The sequence below is a fragment of the Triturus cristatus genome, chromosome 11, assembly GCF_964204655.1.
Source record: "Triturus cristatus chromosome 11, aTriCri1.1, whole genome shotgun sequence".
NCBI lineage: Eukaryota > Metazoa > Chordata > Amphibia > Caudata > Salamandridae > Triturus > Triturus cristatus.
This window is the reverse complement of record NC_140594.1, coordinates 840,267,471-840,279,741: the sequence shown is the minus strand read 5'-3', so window position 1 is coordinate 840,279,741 and position 12,271 is coordinate 840,267,471. Positions and strand designations below refer to the sequence as shown.

General features: G+C 41.3%; 1 protein-coding gene across 2 annotated transcripts in view; it reads right to left on the bottom strand.

Annotated features, from left to right (window-relative positions):
• The window catches only part of PLEKHB2 (pleckstrin homology domain containing B2), a 340,607-nt gene that overhangs the window by 201,253 nt on the left and 127,083 nt on the right, over nucleotides 1-12,271 (bottom strand). For both annotated transcript variants that reach the window (XM_085634619.1, XM_085634620.1), the window contains exon 2: nucleotides 11,315-11,360. In XM_085634619.1, coding sequence (XP_085490745.1) covers nucleotides 11,315-11,351 — 37 coding nt within the window. In that variant the 5' untranslated portion in view covers nucleotides 11,352-11,360. The remainder of the gene's footprint in view (nucleotides 1-11,314; nucleotides 11,361-12,271) is intronic.

Here is a 12,271-nt window from a genome sequence, read left to right as displayed (position 1 = left end):
TAAAACTGAACCTTTGACTCTCCTGTCAGTGAAATGTGGACGCTCGCATGTGTTGTGTTTCTAAAGCTGCCGTACCTCCGGGTTGTCGGCTGAATAGCTGTGTCACTGATTTAAAAGAATAAAGGTTTTTAAAAAAAAAAAAAAAAAACATTTTAAAAACGTACTAACATATTTCGTGGTCAGTACATTATTCAAAAATTGCAGATGCAACATGGCAGGACGACACCTTCTAAGACCAAGAGATCTCAGCAATGGATTTAGCCATAGTTTACGGTGTATAGAATAGAATTTGCAGAACAATACCGTATGCATTGTTGACTGTTCTGACAGCTCGTCGCAAGGGCACGCCGTTAAACCCTCTTTCCAGTCATGATTCTTTGGAAAGGCTACAAGCCTATGGAAAACATTCAACCTGAATCGTGTCAGCAAAAAACGCTCAAATTGTGATTCGACGTAGGTTAAATATGGTTCTATTTCCAGTGTAGTCATGACTATCAGGGAGTGTTGAGCAGATTTTTTATTAATCTCCTTGGTCAACCGTAATTCTTCCATGTGGCTGAGAGCCCTTATTTTTAGGTCTTTCTTTGAGATTTCAGCAATTTGTTCGGGGTTGACATAATATGTATTGAGCCCCAAATCTTTAAGGAGGTTTTTCACATAGCGCAGCCACTCGATTTTCCCCGCATGTTCCAAGGATATGCAATCGGCCACTATCTCTTTTGTGAGTAAGTTTTTTGTTGACGTCCAAATACGGCGCCACAACAAAAAAGGTTGGATTTTGGCCAAATCTTCAATATGGGGAAAGCCAAGTTCTGAGTGGCAAGCAAAGGTAGATGCTCGCTTAGGTGCCATCAGTAGGAATCTCATAAATGTATTCTCTGCTACCTGGAGAACATTGATGTTTTTATGTCCCCACAATCCTGCCCCATAAAGGGCAATGGAATGGCACTTTGCTTTGTAGATGCGGAGGAGCTCAACTGGTGGCCTCTTGCCGAGCTTCTGGGAGAATTTTATAAGGGCAATGATTGCTCGCAAGAGTTGATGCTTGCGTGCTTCAATGGCCGCTTTCCAGTTAAGTTTGTCATCTATCATGATGCCAAGATATGGGTATTGTGTGGTCAGATCCACTCTCTCTTTATCAAGATAGATAGACCTACCCCTTTTCTTCCCCTTGCCTGCCTCCATCACGTATGTTTTTTTGATATTTATTTTAATGTCCAAGCTACCCATGAATTTTGAATATCTATCTAAGGCTTTCTCCAACTCTCGCGGAGTACGTGGCAGTATTACTGTGTCATCCGCGTAGAGAAGGGCAGGGACGGGGCGGTTTTTCACTCTTAAAAGGTCCTGGGCCCCTTTCAACATCTCAACCTCGAGACCATTAGTATACAGGGAGAAGAGAAAAGGGGCCAGGACACACCCCTGCCTCACTCCCCTCTCCACATTAAAGGGGTCAGATAATTCACCCTGCATTCCGAAGCGGACCCTAGATGACGCATTGGAATATAGTGCCCGAAGAAGGTGTGCAAGGGCTGGGTCTATGCCCATATGGGTGAGCACTGACCACAGCTTCGAGTGGGAGACGCAGTCGAAAGCCGCGGAAAGGTCAACATAAGCCATGTATAGCCTTCCTTGCTTTGCTGAAACATATTTACCCATTAATAGGGCTAGGTTCAGAGCCTGTTCAGTTGTTCCAAAACCCTCTCGGAAGCCAAACTGGATATCAGATAATATATTACGGTCATCTACCCAGTCCTGTAGGCGCTGGAGGACCACTCTGCCCAGGGCTTTGCCAAGCGAGTCCAATAATGAAATTGGCCTGTAACAGGTCACATCTTCTCTATTTCCCTTTTTAAAAATGGGAACCATGATCGATTGGTTCCAAGTTTTAATTAGGCCACACTTCATTGTTGCATCAAACACTTTTTTTAGAATTGGAGCCCACAGGTCTAGTTTGGACTTAAAAAAATCGACTGGTACGCCGTCTGGACCAGGGGCTTTTCCGCTTTTGCTCTTTTTAATCGCATTTGTGACTTCGTTTAATTCAAAGTCCAGAAGTATCGGAAATAAACTTTCTTGTGGACTCTGATTGTTCTCCTCTAAAGGATCAACTCCTATTTCTTTGCCAAAGACTTTGGAGAAATGGTTTGCCCATGTTGGGCCCTCAATCGCTACTTCTGCTCTTGGCATGTCGCTGATATCTGTCAAAAAGGGGGTCTTTACTATCTTCCAGAACTGCTCGCTATTTCGATTTCGGGAGCTCTCATATAGTTGGTCCCAGAGCGCTTTTTTCAATACTTGTTTTCTTAGTTTGCAGGCTAGACGATAGGACCTCCTTAATCTACGTATTTCCTCCTGATCTCTTACGGATTTCATCAGCGCTTTTTTTAGGGAATTATGGGCCGTAGTACACTGGTGGTCAAACCACCTTTTTTTCCTAGGCTTATTCCCTTTCATATTTCGAGTTAGAAAGTCTTTTGCCTTCTCCATGATTAAACTAAAATTATATAAAAGATCTTCGTCACTGGTATCGTTGTCAAGGCACTTCATGATAGCTGGATATACCGCGTGGACCACCTTGTTTGTCATGGCCACAGGGTCTATCGTTTCCCACCCTATGGTATAACCATTTATTTTTGTAAGCTAAATATTGTTCTGGGTGAGTGTGGCCATTATCGGGTGCAGTGTATATTGTCCCTGATCAATGACCAAATCAAAAGCCAATGCAGCATGATCGCTCAATGTGTTGACTATCAGTCTAAAGCTCTGAGCTTTATTTTCAAGTGTTAATGAGACCAATATGTAGTCAATCGTTGACTCCCATCCTCTACCCAAATATGTAGCTTGTAACTGGCCTGATGTGATATTAGTTTCTTTCAAGATTACTAGGCCTAACTCTGACAGTGTTTCGTTTAGGAAGTCACCCACTTTAGTGTGACAAAAGTGGGTCAAATATTTATCTGATTCCTCAGCCATACCACAGATATTACTATCTTTTACTTCACAGGGGTGATGATTAAAATCACCGCCCCAAACAATGCTTGGGACATCTGATCCTTGCATTTTTTTTGTCAGGATGGACAGCTTATTACGAATAGTTCCAAGTAAATTTACTCTCACGCTCTCCGGGACGTTGTCATATGTGTTCACTAGAACTATTGTCCCGTTCTTTGGAAATGAGAGTTTCAATATCTGATAGTTAGGGCATAGGCTAAGCGATGTTACTTTTAGTCCAGATATTTTATTTTTTATGTATACCATCAAACCCCCCTTTGCCCTACCATGAGGGGCTGCCACTGCCGCTGAGAAATAGGTTTTATATCCCGTTATATGCTGCTCGTTAGTAGACCATGTCTCCTGTAAACAGATTACATGGTAATCTTGAGTGAAATCCAGCAGACTTCCGTTCATTACTTTGGTTCGTAAGCCTGCAATATTCCATGACATAATTCGTATTGTGATGTCATCCTTTCTAGAGTCTGAACATTTGTTCAAACAGGCTGTCTCTACTGCTGGTACATACTCTGGGGGGTTTTGCACTTCATCGATCGTCTGCATGGGTTGATTACTACAGCTATTCCCAGGGGTAGGGGTATCGGCTCCTCTAGCTGATGTTAAGGTTGGGACTGGGGAGAGATTGCTACTTCCCATTCCTTGTATAACTATATTTTCACTTGGGGGAATAATATCATTAGAGATGGTTTGAATTCCCACAATAGAATTTTGTGTACGGACCTGTTCTAAATTAAGTCAATCTATGTTATCCAAGCCACCCAGCACCGAAAAACGGTTATAGGTAGGTATATTAAACCTCTGTTGTGACTGGGCATAATTGTTCTGATACGTTGAATTTATGGTCTGGAATGGATATTGATTATTAATCAAACGACTCCAAGGCTGAGGGTTAGGCAATTGTTTATGAGCATTTCGATGGAAAAATTGCTGGTTTGCTTCCCTCTGGTCTTGGAAAAATCTTTTGTGAAATGGGTTTTTGAATGGGAAAACAATTCTTGTGGATAAAAATAGTTGACGTAATGTGTAGAAATAACATCCCCTCCTCTTGCTTCGTACCAGTCGCCAATACATCTAACGGCTCTGTGGTCCCTGAAGTTTATAATTATCACATCCCCCTTCCTTTCTTTTGGTCTTGTGCCCACCCAGCTCGTTCTTCTTACCATTAAAATTTCCCCATTTATGTGTGCGGGGAGAGGGCGATTTTGATTTAGCCAATAGATGGTTTTATTTTTTAGGTCGTAATAATCTTCCCTGGAGCCCTCTAGGAGTTCAGGTACCCCTGTCATTATGATCGTGTACGGAGCTGATTCCGGGGGTAAATCCACTCTCGTAGTTGATGGAATATACTGGGGCTGAGAAAGGTGTTCACGATTTCCATTGGCCATTGTGTGTTTTATTGGTGTACTATTTTTTCCCTCAAAATTATTTAAACTTTTCTTTTTTGAGTCTTCATCATTTTCTCTCGTTTCAGATGAAGAGCTACTGCCCACCCTTGTCTCCCTCTCTATTTCTTTGTCTTTTGGTTGGAGATTAGTTTTACTATTATCTGCAGTTTTTTTTGCTAACTTTCCAGCAGATTTTTTCCCTGATACGATATGCGTTTTCCTTAAGGTGCCACTGGTTAATGGTTGTTCTGGGAGAATAGGGAGAGAGGGAGCTAAATCATCTATAACGGTTTTGGGCTGAATTTTTAAGAGTTCATTTAAGGTCGAATTGTTCCCTTGCATTTGCTTGCCTAAATCATCCAGATGTAGGCTTATTAATCTAGTCCTCTCAAGGAGGGGAAGTAGGAGGGACTTGACCATAGTCTCTATTTTTAAGAGTAGATCGGCCAGGGGGTCCGTGTCAGTAGTTGACCCTATGGTGTTAATACTTAAAGGGGGATTATTTGTTGCTAGAAGGCCAGTAAGAGTCGAGGTTTGAGCTATGGATTTGGTCTTCTGCTTCTTAGCCAAGGATGATATAGCGGGAGGGGCTTGTCTCTTTCTTGAAATATGTCTAGTATCGGAGGGGCCTATTATCGATGTAGGGGTTATTACCAGATTTGGTGAATCTGATAGCCCTGATATGGATGAACTGATTGTGTGGTCAGTAGAGAGGACCGTAACTGGGGAGTTAGTATATACTGCTATTTCATCCCTTTCGGGGATGGAACCTACTCCCTCAATCGTCACCCCCGGAGAGAGTGCTTTTCCAATTGTGCCCAATGAAGAACGTTTACCAGTTAACAAATCAAGGGATAGACGTTTTTCTGTTTCTGCAATTTCCTTCTCTAGAACGGTAGTCACCCGTTTGAAGAATTGGTCTATAGTGCCAGAGACAGGGCCATTAGATGTGTTGACAGTTAAAGAACGTGATTTTCCTGCGTCTAATGGCATATTTTGGGGCTACAGGGAAATATTAAGGGGAAACAACACATAAACAGGTCCAAGATAGCAGCAACACGAAGTCCAAGGATTATGAGTGTTTGTGGCAGTGTGGAAAAACAATTCTTACCACACAATAAGGGTTAGGGGGATGGCCCGTCCCGTCCTCCCCATGTAGTCACTAATAGTTTTGAGGCTCTGAAATCAACTGCCTGATTGTGCGATCTGGACATTCAGTCGAGAAGAGAATAACTGGTTTGCAATGCATTAACCTAGGGAGAAACTTATAATTATGACCCTGGTAGTAGAGAGTTTGTAGATCCATCTGGCACCATTCTGCACAAAACCATCAGTAATAATAAGAACAAATCCGAAAACCGTTCCTTGCATCCTAATTCCATCTCCAAGGGTAACCCTGGTGGGGAGGGGCCTGGCTCAGCAATTCTTGTCACTATATCAGCCATTAATACTACATTTGTGGGCTTGGCGAATCAGGGACATATCATTTTCCCATTTAAAATTATTTTAATGGAACATCGTAGGAATTCACCCAAAACTGTCCAATGAGGTATGGCTAGAGTACATCAGGGGTTTTGACATCATTTGCCTCCAGGAAACGTGGCATAAGGATGATATTGTGTTGGACGGTTACGGCTCCTTCACTGTTCATGCAACACCTTCGCCGGCAGGGAGGGCAAAAGGAGAGCTGGTACTGTCAAACTCAGTAAAATATGTGTCCGTAAAGCCTCTGGTGTAAGCTCGTCACCCTGGTATCAATTGATCATGATTTCCAACCTGATGCAGGTTAAGTTACTAGTGGTGAATTGGTATTACAATATCTTTGCTCAGAATAGCCGTCATGTCACTGAAGCCCCACAGGGGGAAATTAACAATAATTCTGGGAAGTGGCAGCCACAATGTATCCTTCGGGTAGGGGATTTTAATTGCACCACCTGTACTTTTAGCACTAAACAAGTCTGTGGGCTGCTGGAAATAGAGGGCCAGCCTCAGCTGCAATTTATCCACACACTACAGGGCAAGGCCTTAAATTCTATCATTATCGAGAATGACCTAGGTCTTATTAATGTCTCTGCCAGTAATCCCTCACCACTGGGCCCCACTTTTGTTGGAGATGGCAGGGAAAGTTATATTGTTTTTATGTTAATTTCAGGGGAGTGCATGTCACTTGTCGGCGACTTTGAGGTGGAACCAAATAATGCTAGTTACCATAATCCCCTTACAGCATCTCTCAGAATAACAGCCCAGGCAGGGAAAGGTGATGGTCACCTGATTCACTACAATCATAGTAAAGGGGTAAGATTAAACTTGGGTAAAATAGACCCTCTCCAATTCGAGGAAACTGTCACAGCAAATTATGACTTAATTATGAGGTGCCTCCAACAAGATCCTGTCCCAAATGAGGTCATTCGTGAATTTGAATTGATCTGTGCATATGTAGCTAAAAGACTAACTAGACCTGTCCAGTGTAGGGAACCCCAGGAGACACTGTGGTTCAATAGCGAATGCTCTAGAGCCCAAAAGAATCTCAAAATGGCCCTTCATGCTAGCCCTCGTTACAGAATCCAAATTAAAAACGCAAGACAGTCATATAAAAGAACTATTAATCAAAGGAAAGAAGAACTGAGGAGGATAGCTTGGGAAAACCTGAGAGAGCCAGCTCCCTCAAAGACACTTAAAGCTTTTGGGACAGCATCAATCGCCCTCTATTCACAGACAAGGTGAGGTAGAAGGATTGTCTTATTCTGGGAGACGTCTGGGAATCCCATTTCTCTGCTATATTTAACCCAAACTGTTTCCAGGTAGAGGAGAAAAGTGGGGACCTGCCCCTAGATTTATTCTCAGCCTCTAAATTAATTGCATCCCTTACAGTAGCTGAGGTTGAGGAGGCTTTAGCAAAGGGAATCACTATGAAAGTCCCAGTTCCTGACGGGTCCCATTAGATCTGTTTAAAAGTAATCCCAATTTTTGGGCACCCCTACTGACTAATGTCTTCAAAGCAGTGAATGGTCCCATCCCAGTAACCTAGAAGGAGGCCATTGTGGTTCCTGTGTTAAAAAAGGGCAATAGGAACGACCCTGCCTGTTATAGGCCAATTTCCCTTATTGATGCTACAGCAAAGGTATTGGGGAGGGTCGTCCTCGCCCGACTTGAGGCCTGGGCGACCACCACAGGGGTCATGTAAAAAACGCAATATGGCTTTAGGAGGGGAATAGGTACCACAGAGCAGTGCCTCAATTTGTCCCTGATGATGGGCAAGTACATGAAGGCCAGGAGGGGTTCTATCCACCTGGCCTTCATGGACTTGTCCAGTGCCCTTGATACTGTCAATCATGAAAAATTGTGGGTGCTAATGGGGAAAATGGGTGTTGAGGAAGCACTGATCTTTCTTTTGAGTAGGCTACATACTAACACCCCTATTGCCATAAGATACGGCCCTCAAGGGGAAAAGACCAAGCTTATTGTCTCCACGGAATGTGTTCGGCAGGGGTGCATTTTAGCTCCTTTTCTCTTTTTAATTTACACCAATGGCCTAGAGGCATTTTTATTAGATAAGGAAATTGAATATCCCCGAATTGGTGGCAATGCGGTCCCGCTACTATCATATGCAGATGACAGTGTTAATGGCTCTGACAGCAAACAGCCTCCAGAAATCGCTCAATGCTTTTACAGATTTTATGTCTGCGCTTGATTTAAAATCTTAATCTTATTAAATCGTACATTATGGTGGGTGGCCCCAAATTGACTAAAACTAGATATTTTTTTGTAAGGGGTAAGAGCATTGACAAGCTGAATAATTTTACATTTTGAGGGAACATTTTTAATAATATGATGAACTGGGAAGCACATGTCAATGCAAGGGTGCAACACAAGCAGGGTTGTGGAGGGGCTATTCAGCTTTGCCTGCAAGCTCGGTCACAAGCCGGTAACAGAGCTGGTTACCCTTTACAAAGCCAAATGCTTGTCTGTTGCATGCTATGGGACAGGGGTTTTGGGCTACCACAAAAGACACCCCCTACAGGTTCTGGAAAACAAGTTCATATAAATGGTATTGATGACCCCAAATAGCGCCCCACACTCTTTTGTCATCGATAGCTGGGGTTGGAAGTTTTAGAGGATTGCATAGATATTGCCCCTTTGCTACTATGGCCAAAAATGTGGCTGTCTGAGGAATTGATGTTCTCAAGGGATGTCATTAAAGATTGCATTAATCTAAATAGTGCACTGTCGATCCCTTGGCTCCGTTTCCTGAGAGATAAATTAAATGAGATAGGCCTGGGGCTTTACTATGACAATCCTGCTAGTATCCACACAAACGCAAAAGCCATCATAAAAGAGGCGCACTATTATGGGGCAAACATGCGCCACTCACAACCTGAGGTGACAGGTCTCCCCATACTTGTTCCCTGCCCAACAGCAGTTTTATCTAACTTTCACCACTAACATACAAACACGATTTCTTTTAGCTAGACTTCGCTTATGCACCTTTTTAATGGCATTCCCGAAACAATCAGGATGGGCTGATAAACTCACGCTCTGTCCGTGCGATAACTTGGCAGCTCAGTGCACCTTTCACTTTATGTTATTTTGCCCCCTTTATAAAGAGTCATGGGGAAAATTGTCAGCTTCACTTCTAAGGGAAATGCGGCCTTGTACATATATTGATGGTTTTAACTATCTGCACTCTTTGGCTTCCTCTGCTATTTGCACTGCGGTCTCTAATTATATTAAAGTTGCAATGGCTATTAGAAAGCGTTATGAACTATAGTAGACAAACAGGAATATTGTGATCTTTTTATGTACAACCTTTATGCCCATGAAATTTTATGGTTGGTGATAGTTCTCATTGCTGTAGGTATTTTGTATTATGGACTAGACCCTTTTGTACCTGTTTGAGCACCTATGAACTCTTCCCTTTACTAGCTTTATCTATGTTGTTGTACAAACATGTCATGACATTTTTATTTTTTATTTTATTGTCTGTTTGTCGAACATTTATGGTCCTTGGAACTGAATAAAGTTATTTTGACTTGACTTGACGCAGATAATTACAATATATGTTTTTTTTGTTGTTTTTTACAAGGAATGTCCCCTTTTTGACTCTGGAGAACACAATGAAAAGTACATTGGGAATTCATATTCAATGTTATAAAAACAAAATTGGAATTCTGGTAAGCTGAAATTAACTGTATACTTGCCATGGTGCATTAGTTAGACAAACATGTTTCTTAAGACTTTTGCAATTTTTGTGTTAACTCAGTAGTGACATGAAAGAGAACAATTTAATAAAATAATATCTTTAAAAAATAATACAGATATTCAAGTATTTAAATATGAAGTTTGAATGAAGGGTTACATAAAAAAGGAGAACATCTTATGGATATTATGATACTGAATTAAAAGCTGTGTCTTAAAAGGTACTAGGAACTATTAAAACTGTCCATGAAATTAAATGTAATACCATAGTATCGTATTTTCCTAAATGGGGCTATAACTCATAAGGGGAATAGTATTTCTATTATTTTTTTGAGCACTTTCTTATGTTTTAGTATGTATTGATGTCTAAAAATATATTTTTGAGTTCTGTTATTGTCTATTTGAATTTTGCAATTGTTTGATGTTGAGCGTTTATCTAAAGTGTATATTTATGTTTTTATGGCAGCCCTGAAAAGTCCTTGTGTGTAAGGACGAAACGTGTTGGCTGTGTCCTTGGCTGTGTTCGTGTTCCTTTATCAATGTAGAAGAAAGAAAGGAATAAAAGATTAAAATTTTCTACAATACATTACAGATGTCATGATGTTTGTCATTGTTTTTGTCCTGTATTAGTCTCCTATAATTGCCCGTCTTTGTGAAGAACCATATATTGTATAGTTAATAATTATATTATTTACATGTGCTCCTTCTCTCCGTTTTTGCAGAGGTAAAGTGTTTCTCTAATTTGCATGAGCACACACCCCCATTCAAATGAGGGAACGACCTCTTAAGATAGTGCAGGCCCTATGTGTCTGCTGGTGGTATCTATATTATAGCCCTTCTGCAATATTACAGTGCCTCTGGAAGAAAAAACAGGAACACGTACTCACTTGAGCCCGGGGAGCTGTACATAATATGGCCCCAGGAGTGTTGTTGCCTGTAACCTTTGGTATCATACTACAGGAAGAGACTTCAAAACACATCCCATAGAGACTTCCTTTTGCTTAAATATTCCACGGATATTTCTCACAAAAAGTCTGTCATTTCGAACCTTGGGTTCGAAGAATCTAACCGCTAGCGGCAACAAAGTCAAGCAGGTGGCATTTCATATTTTTTTTTTGTTTCTGTTAGCTGCTTTTGCCTAAAGAAGTTTATCTAACTGAACCAATGAAACAATACCTACATTTTCATATATCACGCTTTGGAAGAGAAAAGGGACACTTAAAGATTTTTCAAATTATGTTCCCACATAGGCAAGTACTAAACTGTTCTAATGGAGAAATTATTGTAGAGCAAGACACTCTGGGTTTTTATATAAAAAAAAAATAATAATAATAAAAACGAAACACAGCTGCCTTGTTGATACATGCATAAAAAGATAGAGTTGCAACAAGGACTTTCATGAGATTCTGTCAACAGGGCAGGAATATCACACTGCTAACCCACTAGCACATTCAGTTACCCACGTATAAACACCATACTGTATGTTATAGAGACCATCACAATTAATATCTTTTTGACACCTAAAATGTGCACCCAAGCTTAATCCAGCAGACCAGAACAGGGGAATACTTTCCAATAGGTACTTTCATCCCAAAAGTCGTTAGTCAGAGCACATCGCAAACCAAAAGTCCAACATGTTGAAGATCATCCCACCTGGCTCCCTGGAGAAGAAACAACCATTTTGAATATCAAGCGACAACTGAAAAAAGATCACTCACTTTGGCGCAGCAGCCAGCCACTCTTCAGAAACGCCATCCTTGACCCCTAGAGATGTATAATAAGCACAAAGTTAGCTTGGCAGATTTTTTATGTAGAATGGAGGTGCTTATTTACTTTTACTGCACTAACAAATGATCAACTGTACCATGCATAGCAAACAGGAGGAATGTACCTTTCATCACGAATAGCAGGTATTTGTTTTTCAGTCATCTGACAGAATAGCTCAGAGCACAGGTACTGGTTTTTTTGGGGGGCAAAAATATAATTGGGCTTCCACCTAAAGCACACCAATGGCGCTGCTACCAAGATGGCAAAAAGTGCCACTGGAAATTCCAAAACACATTAAACATCGACGTCACACACCACAAACACAACACAAACACAACACAAACACAACACCAATTTTATAATCTTTTAATGCTTTAGGTGCTCTGCTGCCCATTAACGGAGTATCAGCCTAAGATTTTTTTTTAATACTTTCAAAATAAATTAGATATATCTGAAAAGGTGTATGGCGCTCCAGTCCAAAGGATTGCTTTCTAGGGCCTCCATTACATGTGAACCAATAATCCGAATGGGGCCAACAGTTGGAGTTACTCGCCCCATTGAGATCACAAGTCCCATGGAAACACCGCAGTGGTTTTCCCCCACACACTATATCTGCAGGCAAAGTATTACTGTGAAATACCAAGCAAAAACATATAGGAATCGGAGTAGAAACACAACTTACTGCATGTTATTCACCAAAAACTTGTAAGGGAAACAGTCATCCTACCCCCCCAAAAGACAGTAGTGCGTATTTTATCCGTAACTGCAGGTGGGTGGGGGAATTACCAGGTCGCTTCCGGTGAACTCATAGTGGGCCCCAAAATGGTGACCAAATACGTATAATGCAGTTTCAAAGCTCCATTATAGATACATGCATATTGGGAAAAAGGGTACTGGGCAGGCTGAGA